The 14,036-nt window shown below is 56.3% G+C and overlaps 1 protein-coding gene across 3 annotated transcripts; it reads right to left on the bottom strand.

Moving 5' to 3' along the window:
- Positions 1-1,055: 1,055 nt before the first annotated feature.
- Positions 1,056-13,665, bottom strand: HOOK2 (hook microtubule tethering protein 2). 3 transcript variants are annotated; one of them, XM_034997109.1, is made up of 22 exons: positions 13,531-13,665; positions 12,924-13,009; positions 12,782-12,854; positions 11,763-11,813; positions 11,525-11,657; positions 11,364-11,431; positions 10,951-11,013; positions 10,576-10,656; positions 10,310-10,470; positions 10,075-10,215; positions 8,904-9,105; positions 8,548-8,658; positions 8,352-8,439; positions 7,911-7,980; positions 7,082-7,219; positions 6,888-6,975; positions 6,655-6,689; positions 2,246-2,328; positions 2,062-2,165; positions 1,738-1,848; positions 1,598-1,669; positions 1,056-1,514 (listed from the first exon to the last, which is right to left on the bottom strand). In XM_034997109.1, the coding sequence occupies exons 1-22, from the start codon at positions 13,573-13,575 to the stop codon at positions 1,365-1,367; spliced, it is 2,154 nt and encodes a 717-aa protein (XP_034853000.1). In that variant the 5' UTR covers positions 13,576-13,665; the 3' UTR covers positions 1,056-1,364. The 3 variants fall into 3 exon arrangements, with proteins under 3 accessions (XP_034853000.1, XP_034853001.1, XP_034853002.1); XM_034997110.1 differs by having other exon boundaries at positions 2,062-2,162; XM_034997111.1 differs by lacking the exons at positions 12,782-12,854; positions 12,924-13,009; positions 13,531-13,665 and adding an exon at positions 12,111-12,747.
- Positions 13,666-14,036: the final 371 nt, after the last annotated feature.

Here is a 14,036-nt window from a genome sequence, read left to right as displayed (position 1 = left end):
CTAGACTGGGAGAGCCACCTGCCTCCTCGAGATCTTCATGTGGCACCTTGAACAGAGCATTCCCCCCAAACCAGCTCCCTATTGGCTCCCCAACCTGCCCCAACCTATCTGTTGGCTTTGTCCTTCCGGGTGATAGACCCAAATCTGGGAGTCCTCTCCAACTCTTTCTCTTACCCCCTCCATGTCAACCTAGCAGCAAATCCTATCAGCTCAGTCTTCAAATTATATCCAGAATCCAACCATTTCCCATTCCTCTAGGGCCCACATCTTAGAGCCACCGATGTCACCCACCCACCCACCTAGACCACGGACCACTGCCCTTGTCTCTCAGCTCTGGCCCTAACCGCCCCCAGTCTGTTCCTTCCACAGTAGCCAAGGAGAGCCTATGAATACCTGAGTCAGGTAATGTCCCTCCTTTCCTTAGAACCCTACATGACTCCCATGTTCCTTAGAATAAAAGTACTCCCTACAGTTCACAATCTCCCTGCCCTCATCTCTTTCCCCTCCTCCCCTCACTCACTCCACACTGGCCTCCTCACTGTCCCTCTAACCACCAAGCAAAGCCTCATCTCAGGGCCTCACACATATGCTGTTCCCTCTGCCTGGATCACTCTTTCCCAGATACCTACATGGCCCCTCCCTCACCTCCTTCAGGTCTCTGCTTAAATTATGTCACTTCCTTGGCGAGGGCTCTTCTGCTGGCCTTTTATTTAAAACCACCACATCCCAAATGGACGTCCCACATCCCCATCACTCTGCCTGCTTTCTTTTTCTCTGTAGCACTTCTCACATCAAACTTTCACTTTATCTATTTTGTTTATTGTCTGTCTCTCTTCATGAGAAACGACAACTTCATAAGGCAGGAATTTTTGTCCGAAGCCTCTTCAAAAAACGACCTCACGCACATACTGTTACACAGACACAAACATGGTTCTCACCTCCCAGTGGGTGCCGTCAGTCATTCACGCTTTAGTAAGAACACAAGCCAGGCCTTTCTAAAAGCAATGATCTGGCCCATCTTCTCTCCCTCCCCTCAGTGCCTTGAGTCCAGCAAGGACAGATTGAAAATCTTTATTATTTTTCTTCTCAAATATAAAAATCACTCTCTCCCCTGGCATCTCATTAACCCAGGCTGAAAATCAAGGATAAGAATCACATTGCTAAAAAGAACAGACCCACTCCTGCCTCCTGCCCTATCCTGCACTCTTGTCCCATCTGAGAGAACAAAGGGCAGAAGTCATGACCCTAAGGCTCTCAGGCAGCTGACCCTAGGCCTTCCTGATGCTGGGCCCCAGGTGAGTTGGGGGAATCCAGGGCAGACTGAGCCCCAACTGGCTGGGCAGGGGGCAGGATCCTGAGGCCCATCAGTGCTTGTCAGTGGGGCGCATGTTCAGAGATGCTAGGCGTCCCAGAGGCCCGCGGCGAGTGTTGGTGGCCAGCCGCTGCTGTGCCAGGAATGACTGGGCATGGGCAGGTGCCCGCTCCTCCCCAGCTCGCTGCTGCAGAGCCATGCCCTGGACGGAAGAAGGAGTCATGGCTGGCGTCCAGTGAGCCCATGGCACATCCCGGTACCCTCACTACGGTGACGTGCACTCACCATATTATACCAGGCACTGATGAGTAGCTTTTCTTCCTGCTCCCTCTGACTTCGACTCTTCTCAAAGTCCATCTGCCAAGGAGGGAACAGTCAGGGGCCTGGACATGCTGGGGACAGTGAGAAGTGATGAGGACACCCACCTCCAGGTGCCGGATGCGGATGTCCCGCTCCCGGAGCTGTGTCCTCAGGGTGTGAAGTTCTGGGGGTGCCCCCCCGGATGGCCGTTGTTTGGGTTCCAGGGTCTGTATGACCTAGGGTTTGGGAAAGACCCAGGCAGGGTGACCTTGGCCTTGCAGGCCGTCGGACGTGTTGGGCCGCATGAAGTGTGGTGCAGACGTCTGTGATATGATGGGGGATCGGCAGGTGCAGGAGTGGGGGCAGAGAGGTGCGCGCTGGTGGGAGGCATGGGTCAGTGGGAGGCAGCAGCCTTGGCAGGAGGCCCGTGCAGCCCCCAGCGTCCTCACCGTGCGCGCCTTGTCCACGTAGCGACGGTAGCGCTCCTCCATGGCCCGCAAGTCCGCATCCTTCTTCTGCAGGCTGTGCTGCAGCTCCTCGATACGCCGAGCTGCTGGGGGAACAAGGCGACCCCTCAGCTCCCCGCCAAGCTCGGGGCTCTCCCGGCCCCCCCAGCCGCTGCATCCCACTCACTGCCACTGTCAGCGGGCGGTTCCAGCTCCTCAATGTACTCCCGCTTCCGCTGCAGCTCCAGATCTGCTTCATGCAGCTTCTGCCTGTGGACAGAGGATGGGCAGCAGCGGGCTGACCACTGGGCCTCCTTCCCTTCCTCCCACTGGTGGCCACAGCCTTCCCAGCTGGCCAACGTGCACCTGCCCGGCTGCAGAGACCTGTGTGCCAGCCCCCTGAGACGGAAGCCATATGCCTTGGTCCCACCATCTCCTTAGCCACGGGAGCCACAACCTTCCACTCCCCGCGTCGGGTGGGCTCTGGACCAGCCCCCTGTGTGTCCACTTCGCTCCGTGCCCACAGCCCACACACTGGTACAGCCATGACCCCCTTGCCAGTCTCTTCTACACTCGATCTCATTCCTTTCTCCACCCAGCAGCCAGGGATCTTTCTAGCATGCAGATCTCTTCTAACAAAAGTGTAAAACCTTACAGTTCTGCCACCTGAGGCAAAACCCCGAAGATCTAAGAACACTCCTTGTAGGTGAGATTATTTTCGTGCACCGGATATGGAACATGGTCTAACACCTAATCATGAAACTTGCGCTACGTCTACTAAGGTGACAAAGGCATGTGCCCTCTAAGCCACCAATTCCACTTTTTCGACATATCTGCACACAAGCAGAACGATGCACATACAAGGTTTTACTTTGTTGCACTGTTTGAAATTGCAAATACCTAGAAAGAATGACTTTTTTTTTAAAGATTTTATTTATTTATTTGAGAGAGACAGTGAGCGAGAGCACAAGCTGGAGGAGGGGCAAAGGGAGAGGGAGGAGCAGACTCCCCAGGGAGCAGCGAGCCTGGGCTTGATCCCAGGACTCTGGGATCATGACTCAAGCTGAAGGCAAATGCTTAACTGACTGAGCCATCCAGGCACCAGAAAGAATGACTTAAATACATTATGACTTTCACAATAAAATGTTATAGGCCAGCCCTTCCAGACTGGAATTTTACAGGAGAATTAAGCCCTCATGTTTCCATATATCCATCCTCTGTAAGGAAATAACTTTTTCTGCAGTCTGGGTTGGTACTAGCTACACTCCATCCTTGGCAGAAGTGAGAAGAGTCAAACAAATCATTTTCTGTAAGGCCTAATTTCTCCATGGAACCCCAGTCGACAAAAGCTACTGTATTTATTAAAAAAAAACAAACTATTCATATGACAAAATTTCCCAGCCATCTTCTTAAGTAGGAGAAGCGAAGTGCAAACTAGCAGATATCACACTACCTTTCATGTAAATGAGGAATCAGAATAAAAATTTATATAATATTCATTTGCATTTGCTTAAAAAATTTCATAAGGATTTTTATTTTTTTAAAAATGTTTTATTTATTTATTCACGAGAGTCAGAGAGAGAGAGAGAGAGGCAGAGGCAGAGGGAGAAGCAGGCTCCCTGCCTAGTAGGGAGCCCAATGCAGGACTCGATCCCTGGACCCTGGGATCATGACCTGAGCCGAAGGCAGACACTTGATCATCTGAGCCACCCAGGTGCCCCTATTTTTTATTTTTTTAAAGATTTTATTTGGGGCACCTGGGTGGCTCAGATGGTTAAGCGTCTGCCTTCGACTCGGGTCATGATCTCCAGGTCCTGGGATTGAGCCCCAGGTCGGGCTCCCTGCTCAGCGGGGAGTCTGCTTCTCCCTCTCCCTCTGCCTCTCCCCCTGCTTGTGCGTTCTCTCCCTCTCTCTCTCAAATGAATAAATAAAATCTTTAAAAAAAAAATTTTAGGGTGCCTGGGTGGCTCAGTTGTTAAGCGTCTGCCTTCGGCTCAGATCATGATCCCAGGGTCCTGGGATGGAGCCCTGCATCGGGCTCCCTGCTCCGTGGGAAGCCTACTTCTCCCTCTCCCACTCCCCCTGCTTGTGTTCCCTCTCTGGCTGTGTCTCTCTGTCAAGTAAAATAAAATCTTTAAAAATATATATTTTTTTTATTTGGGGCACCTGGGTGGCTCGCTCAGTCGGTTGGGCGGCTTTCTTCAGCTCAGGTCATGATCCCGGGGTCCTGGAATCGAGGCCCACATCAGATTCCTTGTTCAGTGGGGAGTCTGCGTCTCCCTCTGCCCCTCCCCCTGCTTGTGCGGGCTCTCTCCCTCTCAAATAAGTAAATAAAAAATCTTAAAAAAAAATAAAGATTTTAGGGGTGCCTGGGTGGCTCAGTCGTTAAGTGTCTGCCTTCGGCTCAGGTCATGATCCCAGGGTCCTGGGATCGAGCCCCAAATGGGGCTCCCTGCTCCGCAGGAAGCCTGCTTCTCCCTCTCCCACTCCCCCTGCTTGTGTTCCCTCTCTTGCTATGTCTCTCTGTGTCAAATAAATAAAATCTTTATAAATAAATAAATAAATAAATAAAATTTTTATTTCCTTATTTGAGAAAGCGTGAGAGAGAGAGCACAAGAGAGAGAGAGCACGTCGGGGAGCAGAGGGAGAGGGAGAAGCAGACTCCCCGCTGAGCAGGGAGCCCAATGACCCTGGACCCTGAGATCATGACCTGAGCTGAAGGCAGCTGCCCAACTGACTCAGCCACCCAGGCACCCCTGCAAGGATTTTTATTTTTTATTTTTTTAAAGATTTTTATTTATTTATTTATTTATTTGAGAGAGAGAATGAGAGAGGGAGAGAGAGCACATGAGAGGCGTTAGGGTCAGAGGGAGAAGCAGACTCCCTGCTGAGCAGGGAGCCCGATGCGGGACTCCATCCTGAGACACCAGGATCATGATCCGAGCCTAAGGCAGTCACCCAACCAACTGAGCCACCCAGGCGCCCTGCAAGGATTTTTATAATGAACTAATATGAATGGGGGTGGGATAGAAACAATCAATGTGGGGACTAAGAGGTATACACCTCTCTGTATTGCTCGGTATATATTTTGTTCTTTAAACTATAAATATAATAGCTACTTAAGATAGGTTCTTAAAAAAATAAAATAGGGGGGATGCCTGGGTGGCTCAGGTCATGATCCCAGGGTCCTGGGACCGAGTCCCGCATCAGGCTCCTTGCTCAGTGGGGAGCCTGCTTCTCCCTCTCCTTCTTCTTCTGCCCTTCCCCCCACTTGTGCTCGCTCTCTCTCTCAAATAAATAAAATCTTTTTAAAAAATAAAATTAGGGGGGGGGCGCCTGGGTGGCTCAGTTGGTTGGGCGACTGCCTTCGGCTCAGGTCATGATCCCAGGGTCCTGGGATCGAGTCCCGCATCGGGCTCCCGGCTCAGCGGGAGGCCTGCTTCTCCCTCTCCCACTCCCCCTGCTTGTGTTCCTGCTCTCGCTGTCTCTGTCTCTGTCAAATAAATAAATAAAATCTTAAAAAATAAACAAACAAACAAATAAATAAATAAATTAGGGGGGTGCCTGGGTAGCTCAGTCGTTAAGCGTCTGCCTTCGGCTCAGGTCATGATCCTGGGGTCCTGGGATCGAACCCCACGTCTGGCTCCCTGCTCAGCAGAGAGCCTGCTTCTCCCTCTCCCTCTGACTGCCACTCTGCCTACTTGTGCTATCTCTCTGTCAAATAAATAAAGAAAATCTTTTTAAAATAAATTAATAAAAATAAATTAAATAAATAAATAAATAATAAAATAAGGGCGCCTAGGTGGCTCAGTTGGTTCAGCCTCTGCCTTCAGCTCAGGTCATGGTCTCAGGGTCCTGGGATGGAGTCCCACATCGGGCTCCCTGCTCAGCAGGGAGCCTGTTTCTCCCTCTGCCTCTACCCCTCCCCTGGGTCGTGCTCTCTTGCTCTCTCTCTCTAATAAATAAATAAAATCTTTTTAAAAAAATAAAATAAAATAGGGGCGCCTGGGTGGTTCAGTCTGTTAAGCATCCCACTCTTGATTTCCGCTCAGGGCATGATGTTGGGGTCATGGGATTGAGCCCCGGGTCAGGCTCCGCGCTCAGCAGAGTCTTGCTTGTCCCTCTCCCCCTGCTCCTCCCCCTGCTCATGCTGTCTCTCTCTCAAATGAATAAATAAATAAAATTTTAAAAAATAAACAAAATAAAATCGTTTCTTTTTTTTGGTTAAATTTTTTTTTTTTAGAATTTCTACACCTAATGCGGGGCTCAAACCCATGACTCTGAGATCAGGAGTCACACGTTCTACCGACTGAGCCAGCCAGGTGCCCCCAAAATAGTTTCTTTTTTAACAATGTAAAAAGTAAAAGATGATTGTCATACTACCTTACTGCAATTCCCTCCATGGCTCCCCATTGTTCCCCCCAAACAGTTCATACTCCTTCCCTTGGCCCCCAAGACCCTACTTGATCTGAGCCTTCTCCGTTTTGGCTAATTAGCTCTCCTCATAAATAAGTCCCCATAGACAGCAAATGACCCCCACATCTGGGCCCCAGCCTTTCCCCCCACCACCAGGAATGCCCTCCCTCTGGGACTCACAGATGTTCCTCCAGCTTCCTCTTCAGCAGGGCGGACTGGGGGAGAGAACAGGCACTGGGTGAATGCGGGTCCAGAGGTCCCAACTCCTTCCCGGGGTGAGGGTAGCGGGTGCCACCCTGGGCCCACGGTACTTACAATGGACTGCAGGGGACATCGAGCAGCAGGGAGGAGAGAGAGAAGGGTTACGGGGAGGGCACGAGGGAGGGCCAGGCAGGGAGGAGGAGGGCACTCACATCCTCAGTCTTGCCCCCCTGCTCTTGCAAGGCCTTCTGCAGGTCCTCCACCTGGGCCCGCAGCTCCAACAGCTGCTGCTGGTTCAGCCTGCAGGAGTGCGGGGTTGCTGAGTGCCTGCGCCCGCCCTCTGCCCCGCCTCACACGCCCCCTCCATGCGCGCGCGGGGGGGGGCCTCCGCCCGGTGGGTCCTCACCGCAGCTGCGTCTCCAGCCCGTGGCGCGCGCGGTTGGCGTCCTCCAGGTGGCGCTGCAGCTCCTCCTGCCGCTCCCGGTAGGCCGCCTCCTGCTGGCACAGCTGCTTGTTCTCCAGCTGAAGCCGCAGGAGCGTCTCCCTGCCGACCGCCAGGGAGTGAGCAGGGCTGGAGACGGGTCACCCCGCAGGCCTGCCGGGGCTCTGGCAGGGAGACTGGGCGGACAGGGCTGGCAGAGGGACAGAGCCCTGGGGAAGAGCCCGACCAGACCCCGGGGCCGGATTAGAGTAATGGGGACCCAGCGCTGGGGGACCAAAAATGGGCGGGGTTTTGAGCTGGGCCTAAGGGTGGAGGCAGGCAAGGGCGGGGCTACGGGAGCGGGTTAGAACATTCACGATCCCCGCTAGGGCTGCGAGAAAGCAAGACTGCGGGAAAGACAGGCGCAGAAATAGGAAGAACTGGGGTGGGGGAGTTCATCTGGGCAAGACACAGGTCACTGAACCTAGCAAGGGCTACACTGAGGACAGGGCTACGCCCTGGGGGCAGAGTCCCAGGTGAGCGGGGCTGGGGGTAGGAATCTTGCTCCGTGAGTGGAGCCAGATGGGTTGGGCCTAATTTGTGCACTGAGGATGGATCCTGGAGAGGCAAGCAACCAACAAGGGCTAGAGCGCCGACCAGGTAAGGGCCGAATTAGGAGTGAGTGGGCCCAAGAGCCAGGCTAGGACTTGGCATCCCAACATAGCAGGTCAGGCTAGCAGTAGGTGCCTGCACTGGGAGCAGGGCAGAGGGTGGGCTCTGGGTGCGGCCAGAGCTCTGAGCGACCCCAGGGTACCTCAGCTCTGCAGGTAGGATCTCTGCTGCTAAGTTTTCCACAGCTGGTGAGGTGGGATCCAGCGAGGGGTCTGGAGAATGTGAGAAATGTCTTCAGGTTAGTGCACAGCTGCTGCCCCCAGCCCTAGGGTTCTCTTTCCAAGAATCATCTTTGGGGACTCAAGTTTGGCCCAAAGCCTGGCTTAATATAAGCCTCACTCCCAGCTTGACAGGGAGCAGTGATGCACGGCCTGAGTTTGCCTTCGCCCCACCCTGATCCTGGGAGGTCAGCCCCTGCCTTCTGTCAGCCCTTGTCACCTCTTCCCGCTCTAGCCTGTCTTCAAAGTGGCCTAGCTCCGCCCCCAGCCTCTACAAGCCCTGGGACACTGCTTTTCTGTCTGCCCTAACAGAACCTTAGGCCACCCCTGCCCCCGGCCCTAGGGCTGTTAGGCCTCCGACTCACCAGCCTGGGTCAGCCCCCGAGGCTGCAGCTGGGCGCAGCGCAGTTCCTCATTGGCCTCCCGCAAGGAGTCCCTCTCTGCCAGCAGCCGCTGGAGGGACAGGATGCAAGATGCCATTTGAGGGAGGGTTGGCCTCCTGGGGACTGGGCTATGCCAGGATGGACAGGGTGGGGCTTGGATGCCAGACTTCAGCCTCACCTCCTTCTCCTTCGTCACCAACTCATACTTCTCCTCCAGATTTCGACACTCGAATAGCCATTTCTCGGCCTTCATGGCCTCTTCCTGCCTCTGGCCCTGCAGTTCCTGAACCTGAACAGAGAGGAGGGGTGAGGAGGCAGGGTTGAATGTGAAGGCATGGGGCCAGAGAGGCCAGGCGCGGAAACTCGGAGGGGCGGGGCTTACGAGCCTAGGGAGGAGCTATGCAAATGAGGGAGAGAGGGCTCCGGGTGCAGGGGCTCAGCGCCATGCTGAGGATGGGCCAAAGTGCGAGGGGCGAGGGGCCCAGCGGCCCAGAGCACGCTGCCCTCCAGGCTCTGCCCTGATCCCTGCCGCACCTGTCGTCGCTGTGCCTCGAGCTGAGCACGGAGCGAGCCGGCCCGGCGGAGCTCATCCTCCAGCTGCCGGGTGCGCTCGGCATGGCCGGCGTTGCGCTCCTCCAGCTGCCGCACCTGCCGCCTCAGCTCCCGCAGCTCCCCCAGCCGGCGCCGACAGCTGCTCAGCGTGGCCTCCAGCTGCCCAGCACGCTCAGAGGACTGCCTGGGGGAGGAGGCAAGTCGGGAGAGGAGGCCTGGGTCTGGGGTCAGGGTTCAGCTTGGATCTGAGGCCCTCCGGGCAGGGGAAGAGGTCATATCACCTGGGGATGTGTGGGTTCAAGGTGGTAGATCGTGAGGGTCAGGAGTCAGCCAGGGCCTGGTGTTGTTGGGAAATCATTAAGGGGCACAGAGGGAGCCCTAAGCACCAGTGGTTAGCCCAGGGTCATAATCAGGGATGGCGGGGCGGGGGGGGGGGGGGGGGGGGGGGGGGGGGGGGGGATTGGGGGGATATAGAATGACTGAGGGGTTCCAGGGGGAATGATGGTGCCCAGAGGCTCTGAAGAGCCTCAAGGACACTTTGAGGTTATAAGGTGGCTGTGGGATCAACAAGGGCATGGTGGGGTCTTGGGGGAGCTTCAGGGCAGAGCACTATGTGGTCCTCTAAGGTGCAGTAGGGATTCACTAGACACTTTAACATTACAGGGGTGCTGCGGGGTCACAGGGGAGCCTTTTGAGGTTACAGAGGGCATGGTGAGGTCTAGGAAATGGGTGTTCTGGAGGCCCAACAAGTGCTCTGGGGCTGCAGGGGTGCTGTGGAGTCGTAAAAAGGAATAGTCCTATCATGAGGGGGCACATGAGGGGTGATGGGGGCAGCGGGGGGATTACTGCATTTGGGTCCTGGAGGGCACAATAGGATCCTGGGGCATGAGGGCATCTGGGCAGCATGGGAGCAGGGGTGGGGAGCTGGTAGCTGGGGTCGTGGGGATCTTCCAAGGTCTGGGGGCTATAATGTGAGATCACAAGGGCACACTGTGGGGTCCTGGGGGGCATCAGGAATCCAGGAATCTTGGTGGCGTCCAGAAGACACTGTGCGGGTCCACTGGGCATTTGGGGGTTCTTGAGGGACGACGGCATCAGAGGGACATGGTGGCAACGAGAGTGTGCAGTGGCGACCCAGGGACCGACCACTCACCGCAGCTCGTCCATCTCATCCTTCAGCGCCTGCGCCTCCTGGGCCAGACTGGTCAGCGCCTGGTTCCGCTGCTGCAGCTCAGAGACCTCCCGCTCCAGCTCGGCACAGTGCAGGCGCTCATCTTCCCTGCCGTTCTCCAGCCTGGCGGGGTGGGGTGGGGAAGAAAGGGACGCTTGAGGGGACTGCAGCTGGGCCAATCCCCTGGCCTGCTGGCCCCATCCCCAGCTGACTGCACCTGAAGTTCTCCTCCTGCAGCTGCTCCAGCTGGGACTGCAGCAGCAACAGCTTCTTGGCAGTGAGGCCAGGGGCGCCCTCACCCTCCGGCCGGCCCACCCGCCCCCGCAGCGCCGCATTCTCCTGGGCCAGGCTCTGCTTCTCCTCGGACAGGAGCACCAGCTGCCAGCAGGGGGTGCAGATGAGCTGGAGTTTGGAGGGGAGAACGGAGGCGAGCAACCCTGCCCCCGGAGCACCTGTGCTCCCCCCCACCACCCTCAACCTCACCTGCCGCTCCAGGTCCAGACAGCGCTGCCGCAGCTCATCCCCCTCGTCAGCCTCCTCGCTCAGGAAGTAGTACCTTCGGGACTGAGGAGGGTAGTGGAGGGTGGGGAGGGGCGAGGAGTCAGGGATCCACGGGAAGAGAGTGGGGGGAGGCTGGCATCTCTAGTGGCAGAGAGGAGGAGCCCAGAAACCCTCAAGATCTAGCAGAGGGCTGGGACCCCAAGGGACTGGAGGAAAGGTGATGTGGGAATGAGGGAAGAGGCTAGGACCCTGAGGGATGGAGGAAGTTTACACACTTAAGGACAAGTTCCTCCTCCTTAGGCAGCCCTGAGAATCAGCAATGGGCTTGGTCCTTTAACAAGGTCCCCCACCTCTTACCTGGTTATCAAAGTTCCCATATGTTTCTGGTGACAGGGAGTCAGGGGTGTCTTTGGTCATGAGCTGAAGCAGGGCGGGAGGACATCGAGATGAGCTGGGCCCTCTGAGGGTGGCCGTTAAAGCTTCCATGACCCAGCCTAAGGGCCTCTCCATTCTCCTGTCCCCAAAGCCAGTTCTCCCCAAGAACCCCAGTCTAAAGACTGCCTTCCTGCCATGGGTCCAGCAGGGAGGCTGGGTCCTCTGAGGGTGCTAAATGGTGACTTAGTGCTGGCAGACACATGAGACGGGGAAATCTGGCCAGCTGGGTTCCAGGAAGAGCCCAGACCTTACCAGGGCAGAGCCTGTGCCCAGCTGCCTCTGCTCTGATGTCCCCTCCCCTGAAGCTCCTTGCCACATTGGGCACCCCCACCTACCTCCTGGATGGCTTCCATTACCACGTGTTGAACTGATTCCTCCAGCGTCATGATTCTCTGGATGTGCTCTGGGGATCAAGGTGGAGAACACTGAAACATGGGGGTAGAGGGTGAGAAGGAATTCCCTGGGTCGTCCCCTGGGGGCCCCCGAACCCCTATACCCTGCTTCTTCTCGCAACTGATGGCACAGCCAAGCACCAGCTGAAGCAGCTTGCCAAGCTCTTCTGGGTCTGAAAACTCGCCGATGAGGCTCACGTCCGGAAGGTGCTGTTCCAAAACAGGATGCCCCAGGACCTGAGGATAGGGGGGTGGGGGTGGGAATAGGGGATATGAGGGCTCACAGACACTCACCTCCTTCCAACCCAACCCCACCCCCTAAGCCCTGCCATGGTTACTCACATCCTGGGAATACTCCACCAAGCTCTGTAAGATGCTCTTCAGGTTGCTGACCTAGGGAGAGGTAAGGAGTTGTGTCCAGGGTCCCAGAGGCCCCCAGAAGGAGCCAGGCAGCCCCCACTGTGAAGCTGCCTACCCCAACCTTTTCTCTCTGCCACATTTCCCAATCACTGGTCATCTCATCCTGTTTGGCACCATTCTCTGTCTGAATGTCTTCTCTCCTAGGGACGACCTATCTAGTCACCTGCCCTTCTTGTCCACCTGTCCATCTTGTTCACATGTCCCCAGAATCCAATCACTTCTCATCACCTGCCCTGCCACCCTTTGGCTCTAGCCACCTGCATCTCTCACCTGATTATTGCACCAACTTGGTGTCAATTTCCACTCTTGCTGCCTACCCCCCATTCCTCTCCAAGCAGCCAGGGGGAGCTTTTTAAAGTCCAAGCCAGGTTGTGTCTTTCCTCTCTGCTAAAACCCTCCCTTGACTTTGCACAGCACTTAAAATAGAATCCATCTCCCTGCCCCAGCCTGCCCTCCTCCTGATGACCTCATCCACCATTCCTGGCCCCTTGTTTTCTGTTCTGACCTCCCTGTCTTTCCTCGATACATCAAGCTTATTCCGCACTTTACATTTGCTGTTCCCTGTGCCTGGAATCCCGTTTCTCCAAATTTCACATGGAGATCAACCCATCTGGAGTAACCACCCACCTAGTTGCCCTCTCTCATGGCTCAGCTTTTATTGTCTTTGTAGAACTTACTGCCATTGGAAGTTAATGTTTACATGTGTGTGCGCACGCAAGTTTTTGTCTTTGTTTTTCCTTGCTCTACACCCAGGCCTGCTCCATAGGAGAATGAAAGATCAGAGTTGGCTCGTCACCAGACATCTGTCCCTCTTCCTAGCCAAGTCTGTGCATCAACCAGGACATGTGGCTAGCTGACCCATCACCCAGGATATGTCTAGCTTAGCGTTCCCTGATTATCTCTTCGCCAGTCTGTCCCCCAGTCATGAGTCCACCTGTCACCTTCAGCCTCCAGTTGGGACCTGGGTCATCTGAGATGCCCTGGAGCCACGCCTCGTTGAACCAGGAAGGATCTCTGGGGGCGAGAAGGTGGGATGAGCTCCTGGAGGACCTTTTCGGGACCCTCCCCCTCAGCCCCACTCACATCTGGTTCAGCACATAGGCTATGGCGAGGCCACTACTCAGGTCCTGGGGCCTGGTACAGGGGGACGGGACGTGGAACGTCTGCAACTGGGGAGGGAGAGGAAAGGGCAAGGGGCAGTCAGGGCCTGGGAGAACAGAACCATTCCCCATTTGCAGATTTTCCCGGTCAGCAGGAACCTCATACGGTTGGCGGGGACTGGCCTATAGTTAGTTTTCTCATACCAGCTCCGCGGGGGTGTGGCCTCTGCACACCTGGGCCTGGAGGGGGCGTGGCCTCACTTCACTTCTGTTCCACAGACCCCGCGCGACGAGGCCAGGGCGGAACCACGAGTCACCTGGTCCCCACGGGCCCCACGTGACCAGGCCAGCTCACCTGTGCCCTCGCCCTACGTGACCCAGCTGCGGAGGGGCGGAGCCTCACCTGTTCTTTCCACGCAGACCTGCCACGTGACCGGGGCGGGTGCTCAGGCCAGAGTCCAACCGCCGGGCAAGCCCACCACCCTTTCCCCCTCCCAGCCCCAGAACAGAGGGGTAGACTGAGCCAAGGCCAGGGCTTCCGGGCAAGAAGAACGGGCGCACACCTGTCCCTGGCCCCGCCCCCGACCTACCCAGGTGAGCAGAGACCCGCATAGCTCGGCCTTGTCCACGCTCATGGCTCCCGATCGGATTCGACCCCGGCCGCGGAGCCCCGCCACCGCAGCCACCTCCTGATCCGCCACCAGCGAGCGCCCGCAGCCCCGACCTCCCGCTCGGCCTAGAGCGCCGCCCCGCCCCGCCCCGCCCCCTAGGCGCAGGCCCCGCCCCGGACACGTGATCTCCCGACGCCAGATCAGACTTCCAGTTCCCCCATCTTGGATCCGGGCAGCGTTCGGGCGCCCGCCCTGCCGCTAGGGGTCAGCCTGGACCAAGCTTGCACATCCCAAATGTGGACCCGCTACCCCTCCTCCTTGGTTCTTTTGGGGGTAGCGGAGACGTCACGATAACTCCTCATCATGTGAGGCGGAGTTATCCCACCCTGTTATACAGGCTTATTCACGTCCGTTCCTTTCAGCTGGGAGAAATTCTGCTGCCTAACCACCTTATCGGAGCCTTTATCTACGCGGGGAAAGGGCAG

This window comes from Mirounga leonina, unplaced genomic scaffold (genome assembly GCF_011800145.1).
Source record: "Mirounga leonina isolate KUSES-001 unplaced genomic scaffold, KU_Mleo_1.0 Mir_94, whole genome shotgun sequence".
Lineage (NCBI taxonomy): Eukaryota > Metazoa > Chordata > Mammalia > Carnivora > Phocidae > Mirounga > Mirounga leonina.
Note: the sequence above shows the minus strand (reverse complement) of the source record. Positions and strands in the feature narration are given on the sequence as shown.

Coding starts and splice junctions, on each gene's coding strand:
- HOOK2 (XM_034997109.1), bottom strand. CDS start 13,575: ATGAGCGTGGACAAGGCCGAGCTATGCGGGTCTCTGCTCACCTGG. Junction 13,010..13,530: donor GCGGGTCTCTGCTCACCTGG/GTAGGTCGGGGG, acceptor CTCCCTCCCCAG/TTGCAGACGTTCCACGTCCC. Junction 12,855..12,923: donor GCCTATGTGCTGAACCAGAT/GTGAGTGGGGCT, acceptor TCTCGCCCCCAG/AGATCCTTCCTGGTTCAACG.